Source organism: Schistocerca piceifrons, chromosome 1 (assembly GCF_021461385.2).
Source record: "Schistocerca piceifrons isolate TAMUIC-IGC-003096 chromosome 1, iqSchPice1.1, whole genome shotgun sequence".
Classification (NCBI taxonomy): Eukaryota; Metazoa; Arthropoda; class Insecta; order Orthoptera; family Acrididae; genus Schistocerca; species Schistocerca piceifrons.
Window position 1 is genome coordinate 224,364,509 of NC_060138.1, and position 20,985 is coordinate 224,385,493.

Here is a 20,985-nt window from a genome sequence, read left to right on the forward strand (position 1 = left end):
ACTGTGGTAAGCCCACTTAACATTGTTTTCATTACATTGTATTATGTTTTGTGATATTTCAAACTGGCATAATACGAAAATTGCAGTTGTGAAATAAAACAAACTGACAACTGATAGAAAGATGAGATTTTTTTTAAAAAAATTATAGAAGCTATGGACCCATATTACAGAAAATGCTTGTTTCAGTATCTTAGTTGATATTAGATAAGAGGATTAAACATGCATCAAAATTATGGCTCCTCCATATACTATAATAATTTGCTGCTCTCTCTCTCTCCCCCCCCTCTCTCCCCATCTCCCCCTCCCTCCCCATCTCCCTCTCCCTCCCTCTCCTCTCTTCCCCTCTCCCCCTCCCCCTCCCCCTTCTCCCCCTCTCCCCTCCCCCCCTCTCTCCCCATCTCCGCCTCCCTCCCCATCTCCCCCTCCCTCCCTCTCCTCTCTTCCCCTCTCCCCCTCCCCCTCCCCCTTCTCCCCCTCTCCCCTCCCCCCCTCTCTCCCCTCTCCCCCTCTCCCCCTTCTGCCCCGCTCTCTCTCCCTCTCCCGCCCCTCCTCCTTGCTGTGTGTGTGTGTGTGTGTGTGTGTGTGTGTGAGAGAGAGAGAGAGAGAGAGAGAGAGAGAGAGAGAGAGAGAGAGAACTGCTGACACTGTATAATGTATTATAGCTCCTTTCTCATGCTTGCAATTTTTTTTATGAGACTGTGAGCCAAATTTTAGAAAATTCTCAGAATATAACGTTATCTCCCCCCCCCCCCCCCCATCAAAGACTGTAAATATTTATAGTGCACCTAGTTAACTTGGCATAGTGACTCTCACTTCATTTCACTTTTTGTCATTGTTCATGATGCATTTATTTCCTGTGATGCAGTTTCTAATTACCTGAAGTATCAGTGGTGCATTAACCAGTAATAGAAGTCTGCAGAAATATTTCATCTTCTTTTTGCAGAGGACACAGTGCTGAAGGACAGTCAAGAACTTCTGTTGCTGGATTTACAAAATTTGAAGTTAAGAAGCGTCAGCAAGCTGAAAAAAGAACAAAGCTGCCAAAATTTTTCAAGAAAACCAAAGGTAAGATGATATTATCAGGCGGAAAAAAGGTGGAAAAAACTAAAGCTAAGCAAGCACAAAACAATTCCAATTTTTGAATGTAATAATTCTGGAATTTGTATGATACGAAAATTTAACCGAGAAAATTAATAACGCATGAGAGAGAATTTCTGGCTGATACTTACCTTCAGGAGCCGTAATATGTAATACTACAGACACACACAGAAGTAAGAAGGACTCACTACCTGCTTTTTGGAACTAAAAGGTGTTTTCTCAGTGAGAAAGTGGTATGTTAGCAAAAGTTAAAAGTAAGAACATGTCAGTCACACCTCAGAATGAGAGAGGCCCATCTGTAATGAGGAGGAGGGTAGTCTACAGTGAAACAGTAATTGTGATAAAACTTCTGAATTCTACAAATATTTTTATGTTTATTAAGGAATGATAGAGGTCAAAAGATTATCTCTTAAATCTATAGAGAATTGGGGGAATTCCTAAAAGCCAAGGAAGTACTCTAGATGTTGGGTCATTTTAATAAACAGCTTACGAACAATTGAGTTTCATGGATAGAAGACTGGCATTTTATCATCTTGTTAGTGTCCTTATTTTTCTAGATTCCTTTTTACAATTCTACCACTGCATTTGTTCCAGGTGCCAAGCATTGCTTGATTTGAGTGTGCAGCATGTCACAGTTTTGTATTTAAGGGAGATGAAAATATAGTAGAAATTTCATAATAAAAGAAACAACAAACAAAAACTTTGGGCAGGCAATCACTCACTAGAAGATGATTGATGCGTGGCAGGAAGGCTCTCTCAGAATTACTAAGTCATGGAAAGCAATTCGTTCTGTACCTGTGATATTTGAGTTATTGAAAATGGATTTGAGGAAGGATGTTGAATTCAGGTTTGAAGTAAGGAATTTATTGTGGTGGCTGTATGTAAAGTTGGGGAAGAATCGTGCATGGCAAAATTCAAGACAAATATTTGATTAATATGGCAATGGAATGAATGGTTGTGTGTAAAGCTGGGGGAGGATTGTGTTTGACAAAATTTAAGATGAGTATTTGATTAATATGATAATGGAAATTCTCCGGTGGAATATAAATAATGGAAGGGGTAAGAATAACAACTTGCCATATAGCTGAGGCGTTGATTTGTTGACAGGCAAATAAATAAGACAGAACATTGCTGGCTTTTGGACAGGTCATGCTTCAGGACTAACAGAATACGTGCACATGTGGCACATTCTTCACTCCCCCCCCCCTCCCCCAACAAACACACACACACACACACACACACACACACACACACACACACACACACACACACACACACACACACCTGCATGACAACTTTGTACTGGCTAACTGCATTGTTCCATCTTAGCAGCCAGAAGGGGGTGACTAGCTGTCATATGTAGTGGGCAATGAGAAGAAGAAGACGGGGAGACAGAGGCTTGAGAAAGGGTGTCTGATGGTTGGGAGGGAAAAGCACCAGGGGCATGGGATACCTTTGTGCAACTAGTGAGCTCATTCTCTGTGCTGGTATTGGAAGCTGTGTGCATTGCACAATGACATGGAGGAGAGGACTGGGAGGGGGTGATATAACTGAGGAAGAGGAGACTATGGAGAAGTGAGTGTGAGTGCAGGATGAATGAAGTTAGGGACAGGGGTGGAAGTGTGTGTGTGGTAGGGGCTAGTGGTGATTAAGGCCAGGAGGAATATGGTATAGGAGGATGTGTTACAAGGACAATTTCCATCTGTATAATTTAGAGAAGTTGGTATTTTGTGGAAGGATCCAGATGACATGAGTTTGAAGCAGCCATTGAAATCTAGTATGTTGCACTCAACAGTGCGTACTGGTGCTGTGCGTACTGGTGCTGGGTGGTAAACCATGCTATTGGGCACAATTTGGTGGTGCCCGTTCATTACGATGGTCAGTTGGGTGGTTGTCATGTCCACGTTAAATGCTGTGTAGAAGTTCATTAGAGCTGGTGTGTATGACTATGGTATCTTTCCTTCTTCTTTCCTCTGATTAAGAGGAAAAGGAACTTTTTGTTCTCTCAGTTTGAGATTTTTGTATTCTGTGGTTTTTGTATGTATTGTCCGTTCTATACTGTGGCTTGAATTTACAATTTCAGCAGTTCTAGATGAAATACCAAGGAAGAGACTGCTAAAGGTTGCAACACTGACTCATATTCTGGTTGACTTTTTATCTGATATGCTCATGTTTTTAAGTTGATATTAATAAAAAAAAACCTTTATAAGTTACAGAGCCTATACTTCCACTATCTGTACTTTGTGTTCATAGTACAAAAATGTGAGTGCAGTTGCGCAATGAAGATATTAGCTATAGCTTTCATTAAAAACCATATTTGGAAGGAATCAGTAGTGCATTTTGACATCTTTATTTTTAGATGCTGGAAGAACTGAACTGCTCCATGAAACGCATGTCAGAACTCCAGAACTTGAAAAACTGCAGCAAGAGCATCAAGCTTTGTTTGAGGCTGTTGGACAGAGGGCTGATCAGGATGTTCACAAATATGTGCATTCAGTAATAAAGGCGGTTTCTAAAAGTGCAGAACAAATCACAGCTAGTGATGCAGATGTGTCAGAGGTTGTGCAGAACTTTTACCAGAATTTTGCAAAACGTATGGATGCAAGTGCCAGTTACATTGGTGAGAGGCCATTCATTCAGCTTATTGAAGTAGGCTGTGTAAAATCAATGCTGGTACCTAACTACTGTTATTATCATAAATAACTTCTTGTATATAACATTGTCCTATATTTCTTTCTAGGTCTCACACAGGAGGACAAGGAAATGCTTTTGGATTATTTTGAGAAATATCTTATGGTTGCTGTGTATAGACTACTGTTTTGTCCTCCTTGGACAACTGATGAAGAAAAGGATTTAGCAATCCAAAACAGGTATTCAGCTTTTATGATTTATTGCCTGTTCTATTAACTTGTTGTGAAAGTTAACCCATGAACATCACAAATTTGTCTGTATAATGTATGTTTTCCTCCATGTAGGAAACACTGAGCTTTATAATGCATCTTTTGGATCATCAGAAACTCTGTTGTGTACATACTACTACTACCCACTCAAAATGAATACAGTTCCACATACTGATGGCTCTATCATAAAGGCTGTATGTGTCTGGCATTGCCTTAGATCTTCTGAGTGTGTTGAACTATGAGGCAGTGCACAAAGACAAGTTTAGGAAATCCATGCCATTAAATAGATCCCATATTTTAACACAGCACGAATGATGTAAGGAAAACTACCTCAGTGAAAACCACGTTTCTAAAATATGTGCCAGGGAAAGACCTGCTGGAATGAAGAACAGCACAAAGCAGGCCAAGGGAAATAGCATGTTTCTGTCTTCCACTAAAGTAGCTGCCAGGTTTTGCCTTGACCATTGCTATACAATCAATTACTTGTATTCACAATTTAAGCAAAAAACATAGGCTTTGACAGACACTATTGTTGTCATGGAGCTTCTGAAGAACTCTGATTGTCTGCATATGTAGGAAGTTCAGTAGTTGACAACGACACTGCATCATAAGCTGTTCCACATTTAAGTATTTAGAAAAGACAATGCAATGCTTTCAGTGGTGTCATGGAGGAGTAGTCATAAGCTATGGTTAGCCAATTCTATGATCAATTTCTCTGGCCTACTTTAATAACATTTTTAATAAGTTTTTTGATTATAAGTAAAGGTCTGTGTGAAACTTCCTGGCAGATTAAAACTATGTGCCGGACTGAGACTCGAACTCAGGACCTTTCCCCGCGAAAGGCAGAGCTCCCGAGTTCGAGTCTCGGTCTGGCACACAGTTTTAATCTGCCAGGAAGTTTCATATCAGTGCACACTCCACTGCAGAGTGAAAATCTCAAAGGTCTGTGTTCTAAAATTATTGCCTTCAGGAAAATGAAGGTATTTCAGGTATGCTCCAAGTTATCTGTACACTTTCTCTAGAGCTTCTGAGAGTAGTTTTGATGATATGGAATACCCTTACGCGATTTGTCTTTCAATTCTGGCTGTCCCATTATTTTCATGAAGTAGTGAAACAAAAGAAAAATTCTCTCCAACAAAGTACAATAACATTTTAGACAGAAATTCGCTGGCCAGTATTTACTGCCGCGAGAAGAAATGATTAGTACAGCCAGTATACATACATAAACGTTCTCATGCTGTCCTAACTTTTAGAAACCAAACAATGGAAAATCCAGGATGGAATGTAACAATATTATGAAATGTATAGTTGGTACTCACTGTATAGTGGAGGCGATGAATTGCAGATAGGCACAACAAAAAGACTGTCACAAAAAAGCTTTTCTGAAGCCACACTGAGCAGCAGCAGTGCATGATGGGAGAGGCAACTGGATGGGGGTAAGGAGGAGTGTGGGGCAGGGAGGGGGAGAGGTAAAAGGGTCGGGGTGGGGGACGGTGAAGTGCTGCTGGGAAGTGTGCAGGGATGAGATGGAGAGAGGGTAAGGCAGCTAGGTGCAGTCAGGAGGTTAGACAGAGAGTGTGAGAGAAGTGTGGTAGTAGAAAAGGAGAGAAGTAAAATGTGTGTTGGTGGAATAGAGGGCTGTGTAGTGTTGGAATGGGAACAGAGAAGGAGCTGATCGGTGAGGACAGTGACTAATGAAGGTTGAGGCCAGGAGGGTTACGGGAATGTAGGATATATTGCAGGGAGAGTTCCAACTTGCACAATTCAGAAAAACTGGTGTGGGTAGGAAGGATCCATATGGCACAGGCTGTGAAGCAGTCACTGAAATGAAGAATGTTCTGTTGGGGGGCGTGCTCAGCAACAGGGTGGTCCAGTTGTTTCTTGATGATCGTTTGTCGGTGGCCATTCGTGTGCACAGCCAGCTTGTTGGTTGTCATACCCATGAAGAATGCAGCAGCTTAACTTGTAGATCAGATGGCTGGTTTCTCGGGCAGCTCTGCCTTTATGGGATATGTAATGTTTGTGACCGGACTGGAGTAGGTTGTGGTGGGAGAATGTATGGGACAGGTCTTGGATAGGTCTATTACAGGGGTGTGAGCCAAGTGGTAAGGGGTTGGGAGCAGAGGTTGTTTAGGGATGGGCGAGTATATTGTGTAGGTTCGGCAGATGGCAGAATACCAGTGTGGGAAGGATATTGGGGGAGGACATTTCTCATTTCAGGGCATGATGAAAGGTAGTCGAAACCCTGGTGGAGAATTTAATTCAGTTGCTCCAGTCCTGGGTGGTACTGCGTTACAAGGGGAATGCTCCTCTGTGGCTGGATGGTGAGACTGGGAAGATAAGGCACAGGAGATTTGTTTTTGTACAAGATTGGGAGGATAATTACCATCTGTAAAGGCCTCAGTTAGACCCTCAGTATATTCTGAGAGGGACCGCTCATCACTGCAGATGGGACGACCTTGGGTGGCTAGGCTGTATGGAAGGGACTTCTTGGCATGAAACGGGTGGCAGCTGTCGAAGTGGAGGCATTGCTGGTGGTTAGTAGGTTTGAAATGTTCAGAGGCATATAGCTGCCCTACTCTCTCTCCACCTCATCCCTACACGCTTCATGGCAGTACTTCATCCCCCAGCTCCTACCCTGCTATCCTTCGTTCTTCCAGCCCCTGCCTCCTCCTTACCCCTACTCAGTTGCTTCTCCCATCAGGCACTGCCACTGCTACTCGTAGTGTGGCTTCAGCTGCCACAGACTTTTGTTGTGTTTGTGTCAGCTGCACTTGCATGAGTGTGTGCATGTGTCTGTTTATTTTTGACAAAGGCCTTGTTGACCAAAAGCTTATTTTGTTACAGTCTTTTTATTGTTCTTATCTGTGACTCAGCATCTCCATTGTATGGTGAGCAGCAACTACCCTATTCATAATACTGTCATTATTCCATACTGGATTTTCCATTCTTTCACTAACTGTTCTATTGTCTTTCATCTAATTTTCTAGGCGTCGCCTCAAGCCTCTTGCTCCTATTATCTTTGTCTTTTGTGTTTTGCATGTTGACGTGGAATGTGCATTACCAATCAAAATTTTATTTGAAATGGAGATTTCATATGTACACTACCTCATCAAATGAACACAGGGAAAATAAAAGATTAACCTAATCTTGTTGTAAAGGATGTTCCTCTGTAACTCGGTGAAATGTCTAGTGTGATTGGAACCAATAAGTGTTGTCAAAATTGTCTGGATGTGTGACCTTCTTATATAGCAAAACATTTTTTACCTCCCTTGGACTATATAACAAGAACTGTTCTTGAGTTCTTTTTTGGTTTAGAGGATGTATTTTATAAAAGTCTGGTGCTTAAAAAGATTTAGATTAAAAAAAAAACCATGTTTTTCTACTTATGAGGTGTTGTAAATGTTTCGTACTTCATAATTTGTTCCCAGGAGTAACTCAGTCAATAATGATTAATTTGAAATGTAGACGAGTTTATTCAACCGTAGTACTGCTGTCAAACATAATATCACAGTGAACGTTATGTTCAGTCATTTTACTGTGGGCATACAAACCAGTTTAGTGCTCTCACATATGTACCTTCAGCTACTGTTTTCTTTTTTCCATATTGGTTTCCATTGAACTGAAGATGTGTTATTGTTTGCACCCACCATCAGACACTGAAGAGAAGCTATTACTGGTTTTATGTTAAAGTCATGGGTATTATTGCTGTGTCAGTATTTGTATGGTTAGAAGTGATTTTTGTAATAAGTAGCATTTATTTGTTTGTAGGATACGGCAACTGAGTTGGGTTAGTGCTAAACATTTGGACTGCAGAATTGATGAAACAAATTTAGAAGTTCGTGATCTTGTGTACACTGCTATCACAGGTAAAGATAGTTTTCGTTAATTATGTTTCAAAAGTTTCAATTACAGGTTGTGTATAAGTTCTTTAGAATACTGTAAACTGATAGACTTGCATCTGAATATGGAATCATTATATATGAAGTGCGCAGTGCTTCAGGAAATCTATTGAATAATGTGCACCGACGTAACTGGAGAATTTTGTAGTATGTGAGCAACTAATTCATGATATAAATTTTATGCTTGATTAAAATAACGATGTTATTTGCTGTTCAGTGAGATGGGTGCTTGTGGTTAGCTGTAAGTTAATCACAATTATTTCTTATGTCCCAAATGTTCATTGTATTGCCTGTTTTGTATGTGCATGCAAAATCTTGTCAGGCATGGCAGTTTAGAAGTGGCAGAGGGGAAGGACTCAAATATTGATGGACTTTATATCATCCATTGTGTCTCTAAAAATATTTCTATCTAAAGAATCCAAATTTACATTCATTTATTTCTGGGCAAAGCTTTACTTTCTATATGAAAACTTAAAAACTTATTTCACATCTTGGCATTGTGTTGCAGCTTGGCAATCACACTTAATTCAAAGAGCTTGCAGTGGAAGATGCGCATACTGGATACATAGTGTTACATAAACTTAGAATCGCATCATATTTTTTTGTGAAACGTGGTTATAATGTTGAAACTGATTTCTAAGCTTGAGTAAAGATACACTGAAGTATATTATTTGGTGGTGGGAGGTCACATCCTGCTTGAAACTGTTCTCTCGGGCTATGTCAGATTCGTTGACGAGCTTCGTGTTTCTCTATTGGGATCTATTAATCAAGCACTCTGAGTCACAGTCAAAAGTGCCATACTACAAATACAAAAGTCTTGGGTGCTATGTTTAGTCAATCCAATGATATTTATCTGTCACTTATCATGTCTTTCATTTCTGGCAGTGTTTGTTGAAGTAGAAAGTGGCAAGTTGCACCTTGCTTTGGAATCCATGTTAAACTGTAGGTCCCCCTGTAACTAGCTGGATAAGCCATTTCAAAGCTCCTCTTTTTTTGTAACATGTACTTGGTCTTTTTGGGTGCGAAAGATAATTTTAACTCCTTGGCACGTATGAAATAATTCTGGAAGAGCTGTGTTACATCCTTCTTCCATGTTACTTCTGGAACTTCCCTTGGTAACTATTATGTCATTGACTTAAGCCACTACTCCTACAACTGCATTGTCTTCTTTCAGTTGTTTTGTTACTTGTTAGTGTTCAGATCCCAGAAGACTTATGGATCCCAGTGAGCAGTCATTTGAAATTTCTTTTGTAAGTGTCTCTCCTGGGCACCACAGAGTTGTTTCTGTATTTAAGCAGTATTTATTAGAATGATTGTATACCAGTCATGGACAGTCAGAGACCCACAGGCAGTCAATGAATGCTTTCCAAGTGATCGAATGCCCTTATGATATCTACCATTATGATTATAACGTATTTATGCAGAGCATTCACAGCGCCTCCTGTTGACTTCACACTTGTGAACTTATGTTGTGTGGAGTTGATTCCATGAAGTCTTTTCGCCTGTACTGCACTGCACAGCATTTTCTTCAGCAGTTTCTCTAAGGTATTGAGAAAGCAAGTTGATCTAGAACTTTGGAGCTAGGGGACATTACTCTTCACCCTTTGCAAGATAATCACATTTGGTTTTCTTCCCAGTATTTGATATTCTTCCCCACAGTAAACACAATGTTATAGAGTTAACACTAACATAATCTTAGGTGCATATGAGGAGCATGTAAAACTTCAGCAGGGTTTCCATCAGGGTGAGTGATTTATTCCTTTTCAGTTCCTGGGTGTTTTTCCTGACACCCTATACTGAAAATGGAAAATCTATCCCATTTCACCATATGCTTCCTTTGTTGTATTACACAGTTCTCTATCTTCCTCTGCAGTGTCATCTGGAAAGTGCATCTGCATCAGTAATTTTGCATATTGCCACCAATTTGTCATGCTGCCATCTGCTCACTTTAAAGTTGATGACTTTGTCTGTGATTTTACCTGTTTACAGACAATTTCATGTGGTGTTCCAAATGGGTCAAGATATACATTCGGTACCAAGAATCATTTACAGCTCTCCATTTTTGCCTGCAGCAGGTGGTCTTTAAATAGCTGCTTAAGGTCTATGTATTTGCCCAATATGTGAGCTCTTTCTTCCACAGTTCGGCCTTTCTGGTAATGATTAGTATTCTCAGTCTTTGGACACCATTGTTCTGTGGTAACTGTGAACTCTGACTCATTTGTTTTATGGCTAATATTGCACTTTTAATGGTCTCTTGTATTACAGTGATAAGGTCTTCAGCTTTTGTGTCCCCATGGTCATCTATTTCCACTGTGTCCAGACAGTCGAATATACTCCTTAGGTGTTTCCAATCAGCTTTCCTTGTCTTGTATTGTGTCTTTAATGTGTTTAATGCATTATTATCTCCGAAGTTCATTTCTACAGAAATCAACTGTAGAGATTAGAACATTATCATCATTCGTGGTGAGGCCTTTTTTAACTTTCCAGATTCTGATCATCCTGGTAGCACATTTGCCAACTATTGTGATATCTATTTTAAACTGCATTCCAGGCATCCCACCACATGTGGAAGGATTTGCACTTCTGTCTTCATCTTACATATTTAATTCTTTTATGTATTTCTTTAGTAATATGCCTTCTTCGCTCCCCACTGAACTAAACCGTAATGTTAGCTTAAGGTTTGCATCTGTGGTATAGATTATTGGCTTCCTTTGGCCAGGGTGACTGATGTCTTTAAAGTGCTCTACGTACTAATCTATGACGTCACTGAATGGGAAAAAACAGGGTGTCCTTAAAAGAATGACCCTTTATAAACTATGCTCGTATCAACTGTAAGGATTGTAGAGTGTTAATATGCAAAATGGCAACTCATGAGTTTACAGTGTTTTTTGTTCTGCAGTTTGCTGAGAGTGAATCTGTAATTACAGTTCAGCATGCATTTTGTTTAAATTTTTTTATCCTCCGTGTTGCAAAAACATTTTCCAGTGCCTTAGTCGTATGAAACAGTCAGATGTGTGTGTAAAGGGCAAAGCATGGGACGACTAAAAGTATCCGAAGAGAAAGTTAACCATGTCAGAGCATCTTATCTTTGTAGTCCTAATAAGTCTGTTTGGAACGGAAGTCTTGAACTTCAGTTACCAAAGACGGCAGTGTGAAACATTTTAAGAAAATGTTGACGCGTGTGTCTTTACTGGTTACATTAAGTACATGCTTTAAACTCAGATGATTGTGGCTTATGTTATAAGTATGCAACTGTAGTGTTAGTCTTGATCGTACGGTGTTGAAGAGGCAACTTTTCATGCAACAAAGGGACCACCCGGCAATGAGATTCTTGTAATTTTTTACATTTATGGTATGTGCAGTTCAGAACTCAAATATACCTCTCCCAAAGCAGTTCAGTGCACCTTAGCCTATTTTCGAAAGAATTTTTAAAGTTTTCCAACCATGTTTAGTATGCTAAAATAGGACTCTGTACTAGAGTGTTCACTCATGGAAGCCTGGTGGAATTAAATTTTTAAACAAAAATGCATATTCTACAAGCATTACTGTGAAGGGTTGAATACATAAAGTGCACAAGACTTGTAATCACTAGATTGAGTCTTGTTTCAATCTTTTTTTCTGTTCAGTTTGATTACCTATGTCATTTAAATATGGAATGAATCAAATACATGCTAATTAACATACCTAATTGTCACAATATTATGAGAATGGGTAGTTGTAACTCACCATATAGCGGAGATGCTGAGTCACAGATACACACAATAAAAAGACTTTCACAATTACAGGGTGTATATGACCAAGGACAACCGGGAGATCCCGGAAAAGCCTGGGAATTTTTTCATCTGGGAGAAAACTGGGAAAAACCTGGGAATTTTTTAGAATTCTGGGAAGTTTTCATTGTTTTTGTTTTAAGTTAAATTTTTGTAATTTTGACTGGCAAGAACCGATACTCTAACAAAGGAAATTACTGTATACCACTATTTCAGAATAATACTGCAACAATAAAATATGAATGAGAGAAAAAACGAAAATAAAACTTAAATTGCAAAGGAAATGCGCCATATACAGCAACAAAACACAGTGCTCATACAAGCGTCTGCCAACAGCAAAATGTGTCAAAGGCTTTAGGAAGACTATACAATGTTCCGTAACAACAAATTGCCTCTGATGAACGTGGCGTCACAACTGTTTACATTAGATTCGTTTTAGCAGTTACGAGCGGGATCATGCGCATGCACAGTTGAGTAGTACCTTCTCCCGCTTCTGGCTACAGAAATGTGGCTTTTGGCTGTGTAAGCAGTCGCAGCAAGCAGCTAGATGCTACAGGGAAAAATTTTACTGGAGCGCCCAAGCTGCCACATTCTTGCATGCGCAGCAGGCCCAGTTCCATGACGGGGGTGGAGGGCAAATTCATACTATTGCGGGGAAAAACCTTGTTTTACAAAGCGACTAGCATCCAGCGCATGTTAGTCTATCGATTGGCCAAAACTCTTTGCCTTTACAAATGTCTGCTTGTGTCTGTGTATGTGCGGATGGATATGTGTGTGTATGCGAGTGTATACCTGTCCTGTTTTCCCCATAAGGTAAGTCTTTCCGCTCCCAGGATTGGAATGACTCCTTACCCTCTCCCTTAAAACCCATATCCTTTTGTCTTTTCCTCTCCTTCCCTCTTTCCTGATGAAGCAACCGTTGGTTGCGAAAGCTAGAATTTTGTGTGTATGTTTGTGTTTGTTTGTGTGTCTATCAACCTGCCAGTGCTTTCGTTTGGTAAGCCACATCTTCTTTGTTTTTAGATATATTTTTTCCACATGGAATGTTTCTCTCTATTATATTCAGATTATTCATATGACTTTGAAACGCATCCCTGTCGGTTTTTGAACATTTTTGAACACATTCTAAGTTGATTTCTGAATCAATCGTAAGTTGATTTGTGAATCCGTGCATAGTGTACATGATGTCTCTGTCAGGGGAATCCTCGTCACATGTAGAAACAAACTTTCCTACAGACAAAAGGGGCTATACGAGCTGAGCGGAGTAAGGCCAAAAGGATGAATGACAACTGCTGTGTGATTGTGTGGTTGATTGGGTTTGCGAAAGATGAGCGTTGTTATAATTACTAGCTAAATCCATAGATTCAGACTAAAGGAGTGGAAATAATCGAATAACAGGTAAGAAAGATTACGTATTACCTTCTAGGTGTATCTAAGAAAATGAAATTTTGACAGAAAATTTTTAGCCACATTGCTATATTAGTGAGGGCTAGTTGTACAGTCCCCGGCTAGCAGCCGCTTTTAATTCTATTCTGGAAGAAGTGCGGAAAACGCGTTGTACGAACATGTAGCAACACCTAACCGGAGAATAATTGCGGGATATCTAAACCGGCGATTCTGGCAGAGTTAGTGGAGCTAACGTGCAAATAGTGCAAAAAAGCTGGCAGGAATAGTTTCACAATTACTGATAACAAGACTGTTTGTTAGAACGAGGAAGGAGAAGAAACGGGGACATCACATAAATTATGGAACAATATGACGATTCCAAGTTTGTATACAAATTTCGTACTAGTACTTTTCGATCTTATACTTGAGAAACTGGAGCGCATGAATGAAGTGTGAAACTATTTCCTAACGTAAGGCTTTTTGCTTGTAGTAGGTCTAATAGGTATTTGATACTGGTACTTTGTGAATTATATTCTGTCGTTACAAACAAGACCTTTTGTGCCAAAACAGTCTCGTTTATTTGGTGTGTATGACAATAGTTGCAGTATTAGAAAGGCCTATTTTGTTTTATCTAGCAGAGAGTGACAAAATAGACGTAAACAGATCGGGAAACCACACCAGTCTTGGGTCCTATTTGCATTAACAGCTTTTTCAGTATTAGACAATGAGATTTTGACTTTTCATGTAGCAAAACATTTGACGAACTTTGATGAGGTAATAGATTCTTTCGCAGAAAGGAAAGCACGCCATGTAAAGCTGTAGGAAGATTAGAGAGAAAAAAATTATAGAAGCTAAGGATTGAAGAAATGTGTATTGTCTTGCTGTTCTCATATCTTTACTGGGTTTATGTATCGTATATTTAATTTTATGTCACACAAAGCAGCAAGTTGTTAGCTGATAGGGAATAAAGAGTGCAAATTTTCTGAAGAGTTCTTGGTTTAAAAAAAGAGGAACAGGATGTCAAACTGGCCGTCTGTAAACAGGAGAGGCACCACAGGACATTTTAATTTCCACTGTCCTGAATATGGTTTGATGGCATCCTTTACAAAATATACACGTTTCAGTTTCACAGAGCGAAGTACAGTGATGCGCAATAGAAGAATGCTGTGTGAGGAGGCGAGGCACTGTCCTTTGGCACTCTTACGACCAAATAACATGTCTTACATTTCCTCGAACACGTTTTATGCATCAGACATCTTCAGAAAGATGTGCGCTACAAAATGAACATATTTTTGAAAATTCGATTTTTTAAAATTTTTGACATCCTATCTCAAATGCTCGAGGGAGTGGCAGATTATTGCAACAGATCGGAAATATCGGAGATCCAGGGCTGATGCGCAGAACAGTCTGAGTTACAGTGGGGTAGTGGGTAGTCTCCACGTGACCCGTGTTTACATTTAGTGATTTTGCTGTTTCCTCTTCGTTTACTGCTCTCACGTCAAATGAAAACAAAACAGATTTCTGATTTCCACCTTTCTGGCAGTCAAGCATTAATTGCCTTGCAGAACAATGAAGTTATTTTTGTCAGTTTGCTAAATAAATTTTCTTTTTAATTCCACACATTGTTCGCTGCATTTCAGGTGCACGTTTTCAGCTTCCAGCACGTATGGCAGTGTGCCATAATAAAGAACCAATCTTGAGATAACACACTACTGGTACTCCAAGAAAATTTACATCCCGAAAACCACATTGAAAAGCTTAATATCAGGTCATGGCCTACTTAACTGGGAATATGGTTATACAAATGTGCACTTTAAATGTGCACATTTTAGTATGGGTCTCGAAATTCCGATGCTCTTGGAGTACCCTCTGATATCTTGTTTCTTTTATGACATAAAGCACGATCTTTTAATGTTTTACACGTACGAACATACAGGCTCCCTGCGACATCGTAGCTGCGCAAGCGCGGTGACGTCTGTCATATGGCGCTGTCTGGCAACTGCGGAAACGAACCTATTTCTAACAGGTCACGGGAAAATATTCTGAATGGTGGTTTGAAAAGCGTTACCATCAAAGTACCATTCTGGCAGTTACAACGGAGCTATGTGCGATGAATTTCTTAAATCACAGAGCGTTTCACTCTCATTTAAAAATCAACTCTTTCATGATGACCCGTTTAGAAGAATTTCGAGCCCAAAAGATCAGACATTTAAGTCGTTATTAAAAATTTTACGATCACATTTGTGTGATATATCTTAAATTGTAATATGAGCATAAAAGACCGACACTGTATGTGAAAGCTTAGCTTCTCTTGCAGCGTATTAATCTTACAGACCAATATTATATGTGAAAGCGTTGCTTTTCTTGTAGCAACACCATGTATATTAATTTAAGCTATTAACTTTCCCTGTTTGTGTGTTCGTGCTACTTAACAGTGATGTTGCTGTTGGCTGACTACATCACGTGTCCTATGCTCTGAATATCCGCTGTCATCGGCTGGCGAGATAATGTGACATGAGCTACGAACAGCTTACAAAAGCGCATCGCAATCTCAATTTCAATGCTTCGGAAAGTAACATGCGGTGTTTGGTGGAATTCGAATTTATACTTTCGTAATACGAAAATATGCAGCGTATATGTTGCTGCACATGAAAGATCTTTCCAAAACGCGTGTTTTCCCCCTGTGTTTAGTTTTATAAAGCGCCGGAAATTCTACTCCCGTGTATAAAACCATAATCATTTAAAGGACTGATAAGTTATACAGTTCCGAGGGAAAATATACTGTCAGTTAACAGGGAAAAAGAATGTTTTCACCCGGGAGAAAATGTATTTTTAACCGGTAAATCCGGGAGAAATCCGGGAATGTTTTTTCTTTGTCCACGTATACACCCTGAATTAAAGCTTTCGGCCATAGGCCCTCATCAACAATACACACACATACACACACACAAACACACACACTCAAGCAAACACAACTCACACACGTGGCTGCAGTCTCAGGCAACTGAAACCACACACTTGACAGCAGCCGCGTGTGTGAGTTGCATTTGCTTTTTTTTGTGTGTGTGTGTGTGTGTGTGTGTGTGTGTGTGTGTGTGTGTGTGTGTCTATTGTTGATGAAGGCCAGTGGTCGAAAGCTTTAATTGTGAAAGTCTTTTTGTTGTGCCTATCTGTGACTCAGCATCTCCACTATATGGTGAGTAGCACCTTTCCTTCTCATAATATTGTTACATTTCATCATGGATTTTCCCATTGCAAAGAAAAATTCTTAATTACTAATATTTTATGAAAGATTGTTAATCAAGACTGTATAATTACAAAATATTACATCTATCTTTTTATATTTTGAGATTCATGTTAATGCTCATAGAACATTCATCTTTGTTTAAAAATTTTATTCCGCTAGGATAATGGTCATAATGGTCAGTTCGAGAGAGGCCTTTTCCATTGACCTCCATGTTCACCTGATCTCTCACCATATGATTTTTTCATTTGTGGCTGTATCTCAACTCAGCAGTTTTGACGTAATCTAAAATGCTTTGTGTGTACTCTGTCCTCTAAAACTTTTCACTGAGAGATAAATTGTCAAAAGGTAATAACTCCTTAAAAATACATAAATTTTTAAGCTAATTTCTATCAGTTTATGTATGTTTGTATTCTGTAATAAATTGGTTGACTTTTCAACACTGGTGAAGTGAATCGAGTATTTGCCACAGTTAAATTGCTTCTCAGTATAATATCTTGAGATCAGTAGATGGTTGCAAACTTGTTTGCAATTACTAGACATCAGAAGCATTTCTTTCTTTTATCAACACACAAGAGTAGATAACTGAACATTACAAACTCTGTAAGAATATATATCACAGATAGTATTCTCATGTCTGCTGACATGTGAGTGTACAAAACTGTACTTCAGTATCCAATACGTGACCTAACTCACTGAAAATGATACCACATTTCATATTGTTTTGGTTTGTGAGGAGACCTTTTTTATTACAAAAGTTGTCAGTATGTTGTGTCATAAAGCTCTCATATTTTCTTCAGTTCTTCCCCTCCATTATTTTACTGAGTTACTTATAACTTCCTATCATAAGGTTTGCAAAAATGTAAGTGGCCGGTGTAATATATTTGTCTATCAGTCTCATTGGTAGTTGGTAAACACTGCTGCCACTCAAGGTCTTAAATGTGGAACAATCAGTTTTTATGTATGGAACCCAGGGACTAGTAGGTTTCTGTGTCATTCAGTATAATTTCATGTGAATGCAAAAAAAAGTGAACTATTAACTCTATGCTCTGTGTTCTTGTTTAGTTATTCTCACTTATACAATAAATCAAGGTTTATTCTGTCATGTACATTATTTGACCCATAGCCTGCATGTTTTACGTGCATTTGTACAGTCAGATCTGTGACAACCACAGCATGCTGAGATTTATGAAAAGGTTGATATTTGAACTATTGAATCTGTGCAGTCACAGTAGATGGTTGAGAATAAGTATTTTGTGAAATCAAAAGTTGCAATAAGGACTTCACCTATCTTAGCTTCATCTCAGAAATACGTTTTATTATTGTGTTCGTGGGGGATGTTACACAGAAACTGGATCAATCTTGAGTCAGTGTTACATTAGTAGTGACTGCTAGAAATCATCAGTGGAGCAGCTCTTCAGTAATCAAATTCTGAGAGGATTACACAAACAGGAACAAAAGTACTATGGCTGCTCCGACACTCATTGCATACCAGTCCAATGCTCAAACATTTACTGTATGCAGCCTGTGTCAGTTTGTTCCAGAAGGTAGCTTAATTTTGAGCATAGCATTCATCAAGGATATCAAACTGTGGTGCAGGATTTCAGTGGGAGTGGTCTTTGGCTAAAGGTTGTGTGTCTTTGACAAACACCAACTATTTGGTTTTATTAACAATAATTTCCTGTGCCAGAGTGCTTACAGAAATAAACAAGGCAAACACATGCTTTCAGTTTTCACATCAATTAACTTCAAATGAAACATTAACCAAACACTTGCCCTACTGTAATAAAATATTCAAAGGTGACACTAAGAACATAGAATAATACTTAACCTAAGATATATATATGCATGTCATTCATAACAAATATGTTTTCAGTCCACAGAAACTAACTTTAAAAGGACACAGAAGTAATACTGCACAACAATGCTAACTCATCAGAAAATGCATCACCCTACTACAACCAACACCTTAACCACAGTGTCCGGCCATCCTGATTTAGGTTTTCTGTGATTTACCTAAATCACTCCAGGCAAATGCCTGGATGGTTCCTTTGAAAGGGCACGGCCGACTTCCTTCCCTGTCCTTCCCTAATCCTATGAGACCGATGACCTCACAGTTTGATCTCTTCCTCCAAATAACCAACCCTTAACCACACACCAGACAGGCAACACAATTAACACGGACACAACAAGCTAACCTGCAATCAAGTATTAACCAGTGGCACAATTATACAGTTTATCTCTGACACTGTTAGACACTCCACGGCCGCCCTGTGCCTTTTTCATTCAGTTACAATTACAACGCAATCACAGTGCACCATAGCCTTGCCATGCCTTTTCAAGTACCACTCCATAAGTACTTGTCGACTAATACAGGTGCAGATCGCTGTCACACACTAATGCCAGCACATGTGCAGTAGTGGTAGTGGACACACTCAATGGTGTAAGTCACGCATGCCCTGCTTTAGAATCATCATAAAGGAAACACTCTTTGCAATTCCTCCCTGCTCCTAGCTGCCGCATCTCCTGCACAAATGGAGGAAATGCCATCTGCTGCCCCAGCCATATGATGTCCACGTGACAACCGGCCACACCACCTGTTGATCGTTGCACTGCTCTGCTGCTCCACAGCACTGTCTGCTTCTCCAGGATCTGTCTTGTTTCACAGTTGTAGGCTAACTATCCACTCCACTGAAGTGACCCCCCACCCCTCCCCCCCTGCAGGTCCGGGGGTTAGAATAGTTCTGAGGTATTCCTGCCTGTCGTAAGAGGTGACTAGGAGTCGTTTCATGCGTTTTGGCATTTATGTGATTGTCCCCTGCAGTGTTGACCTTCATTTTTCAAAATTTTCACAAAGAATGAGCCACTTGGGGAACTGGCCTTACATGGTGCATAATGTCCATCATGCGCTGAGACCTCTCGCATCCTTCGTCAATGTGGATCTGCACTTCCGCTCATTCTCCAGTGAGGTCACCCTCCTGAGTGCATTTTCCTCCATCCTCTGTGCAGTATAGCTTTCTGCACTGTTGACGATAATGGACTTCTTAGCTCATTTGCGCCTTATATCCAGCACAGTAGCCAGTCTGTTGTGGTGGGGCCGCCATGTACCCTGTTGGTTGTAGCCCCCTGACTACACAGGGGTCACTCTGCTGATGTCTCCGCCGTATGTATGCCAAGGAGTAAATGACAGTCACCCTGGGTCACCGGGATTCCCGGCAATGGCTATCCTCCCAGGTGGCCTTTGCTGCGGCTGGGTGGCACCCGTGTGGTGGTGATCCCCTGGTTGGAGTGGGTGGCATCAGGATAGATGACACGCCATGAAGCGTAGTACATCATCTCTTGCTGGTGGTCAAGCACCAGGAGTCTCTAACAAGTCAAGGTCTAACTTCAATGCTAAGAAATACGACCCCGGCTTCACCATGGGAGGAACACTGGGGTAAGGATGGCAGTGAAGCTTATTCAACCCGGTACTTCGTATGTACAAGAGTTGATGGGGAATCTTTCTTGTCAATGAAACCTGTTTTTGTGGGGCACTTAGAGGACAAGTTTGGGGAGGTGGAGGGCTTGTCCAAAATGCAGTCATGATCAGTCTTGACCAAAACAGCATCCTCTGCCCAGTCATGGGCACTATTTGCCTGTGCAAACTGGGTGATGTCTCTGTTTCCATCACGCCCCATAAGAGCTTAAATGTGGTCCAGGGTATCATATTTCACAGGGACCTTCTTTCGTGGTCTAACGATGAACTGTGCTCCAATTTAGAGCGGCGAGGTGTCCATTTTGTCTGGTGTGTCCACCAGGATCCGAGGGATAATCAGGTAGCCACCAGTGCCTTCATCTTGGCCTGAGAAGGTCAACGTGATTCTCTGCCGCTGTGACATAAAGCCACATATCCCTCTCCCAATGCGGTGCTTTTAGTGCTGGAAGTTCGGGCATATGTCTTCCCGCTGTACTTCCAGCGTCACCTGTTGGGATTCTGGACATCCTGCACATCCCAATACTCCCTGTGCCCCGCCTGCAATCTGTGTCAACTGTGGAGAGCACCATTTGCCTTGCTCGCCAGAATGCAGGAGTCTCCAAAAAGAAAGAAAAATAATGGAATACAAGACCCTGGACCGACTCACTGAGGCTAAGAGAAAATTTGAGAGGCTACATCCTGTGCATATGACGTCAAACTATGCCACCACTACGACAACGGTTCTACCATCTTCCGTTCTGCAGCATACAGTTGGCTCTCAGAGCGGTCAGACTCCACCTGCTCCCTTGATGGTGAGGGGCACTTCCCTTCCTGTTGCTCCTGCACAACCTTCTTCAGGCACAGCAACCCCCCCTCCTAATCATGGGGGACGTCACTGGCTTCATGTTGTTGCTATGTTCTCATCATGTGCCAGATTTCCCACAGCTGTGTCACACACTACAGCAAGGTTCGACATGGTGCTGCCTGTGCCAGTATGCCAACACCAGCACCCACTGATGAAAGTTGAATGCCTGCTGACACAACTAGGTGAATAGGGAGAATACAATCATGCTGCGAAATTTCAGTTTCACGACAGAACAGCTTACATTCTAGGGTTGGATGGAGAAGGTGTTCAGCTCTACATCTGTAAATTGTAAACCACCACGAAATGCATGGCAGAGGGTACTTTTGATTGTAACAGTGATTTGGACTTTTTTGTTTTCCAGGCAAG

At 40.5% G+C, this 20,985-nt stretch overlaps 1 protein-coding gene across 2 annotated transcripts in view; it reads left to right on the forward strand.

The window, feature by feature from the left end:
* The window catches only part of LOC124783652 (rab5 GDP/GTP exchange factor), an 82,788-nt gene that overhangs the window by 7,783 nt on the left and 54,020 nt on the right, over nt 1-20,985 (forward strand). For both annotated transcript variants that reach the window (XM_047254039.1, XM_047254038.1), the window contains exons 3-6: nt 944-1,065; nt 3,458-3,718; nt 3,839-3,968; nt 7,770-7,867. In XM_047254039.1, coding sequence (XP_047109995.1) covers nt 944-1,065; nt 3,458-3,718; nt 3,839-3,968; nt 7,770-7,867 — 611 coding nt within the window. The remainder of the gene's footprint in view (nt 1-943; nt 1,066-3,457; nt 3,719-3,838; nt 3,969-7,769; nt 7,868-20,985) is intronic.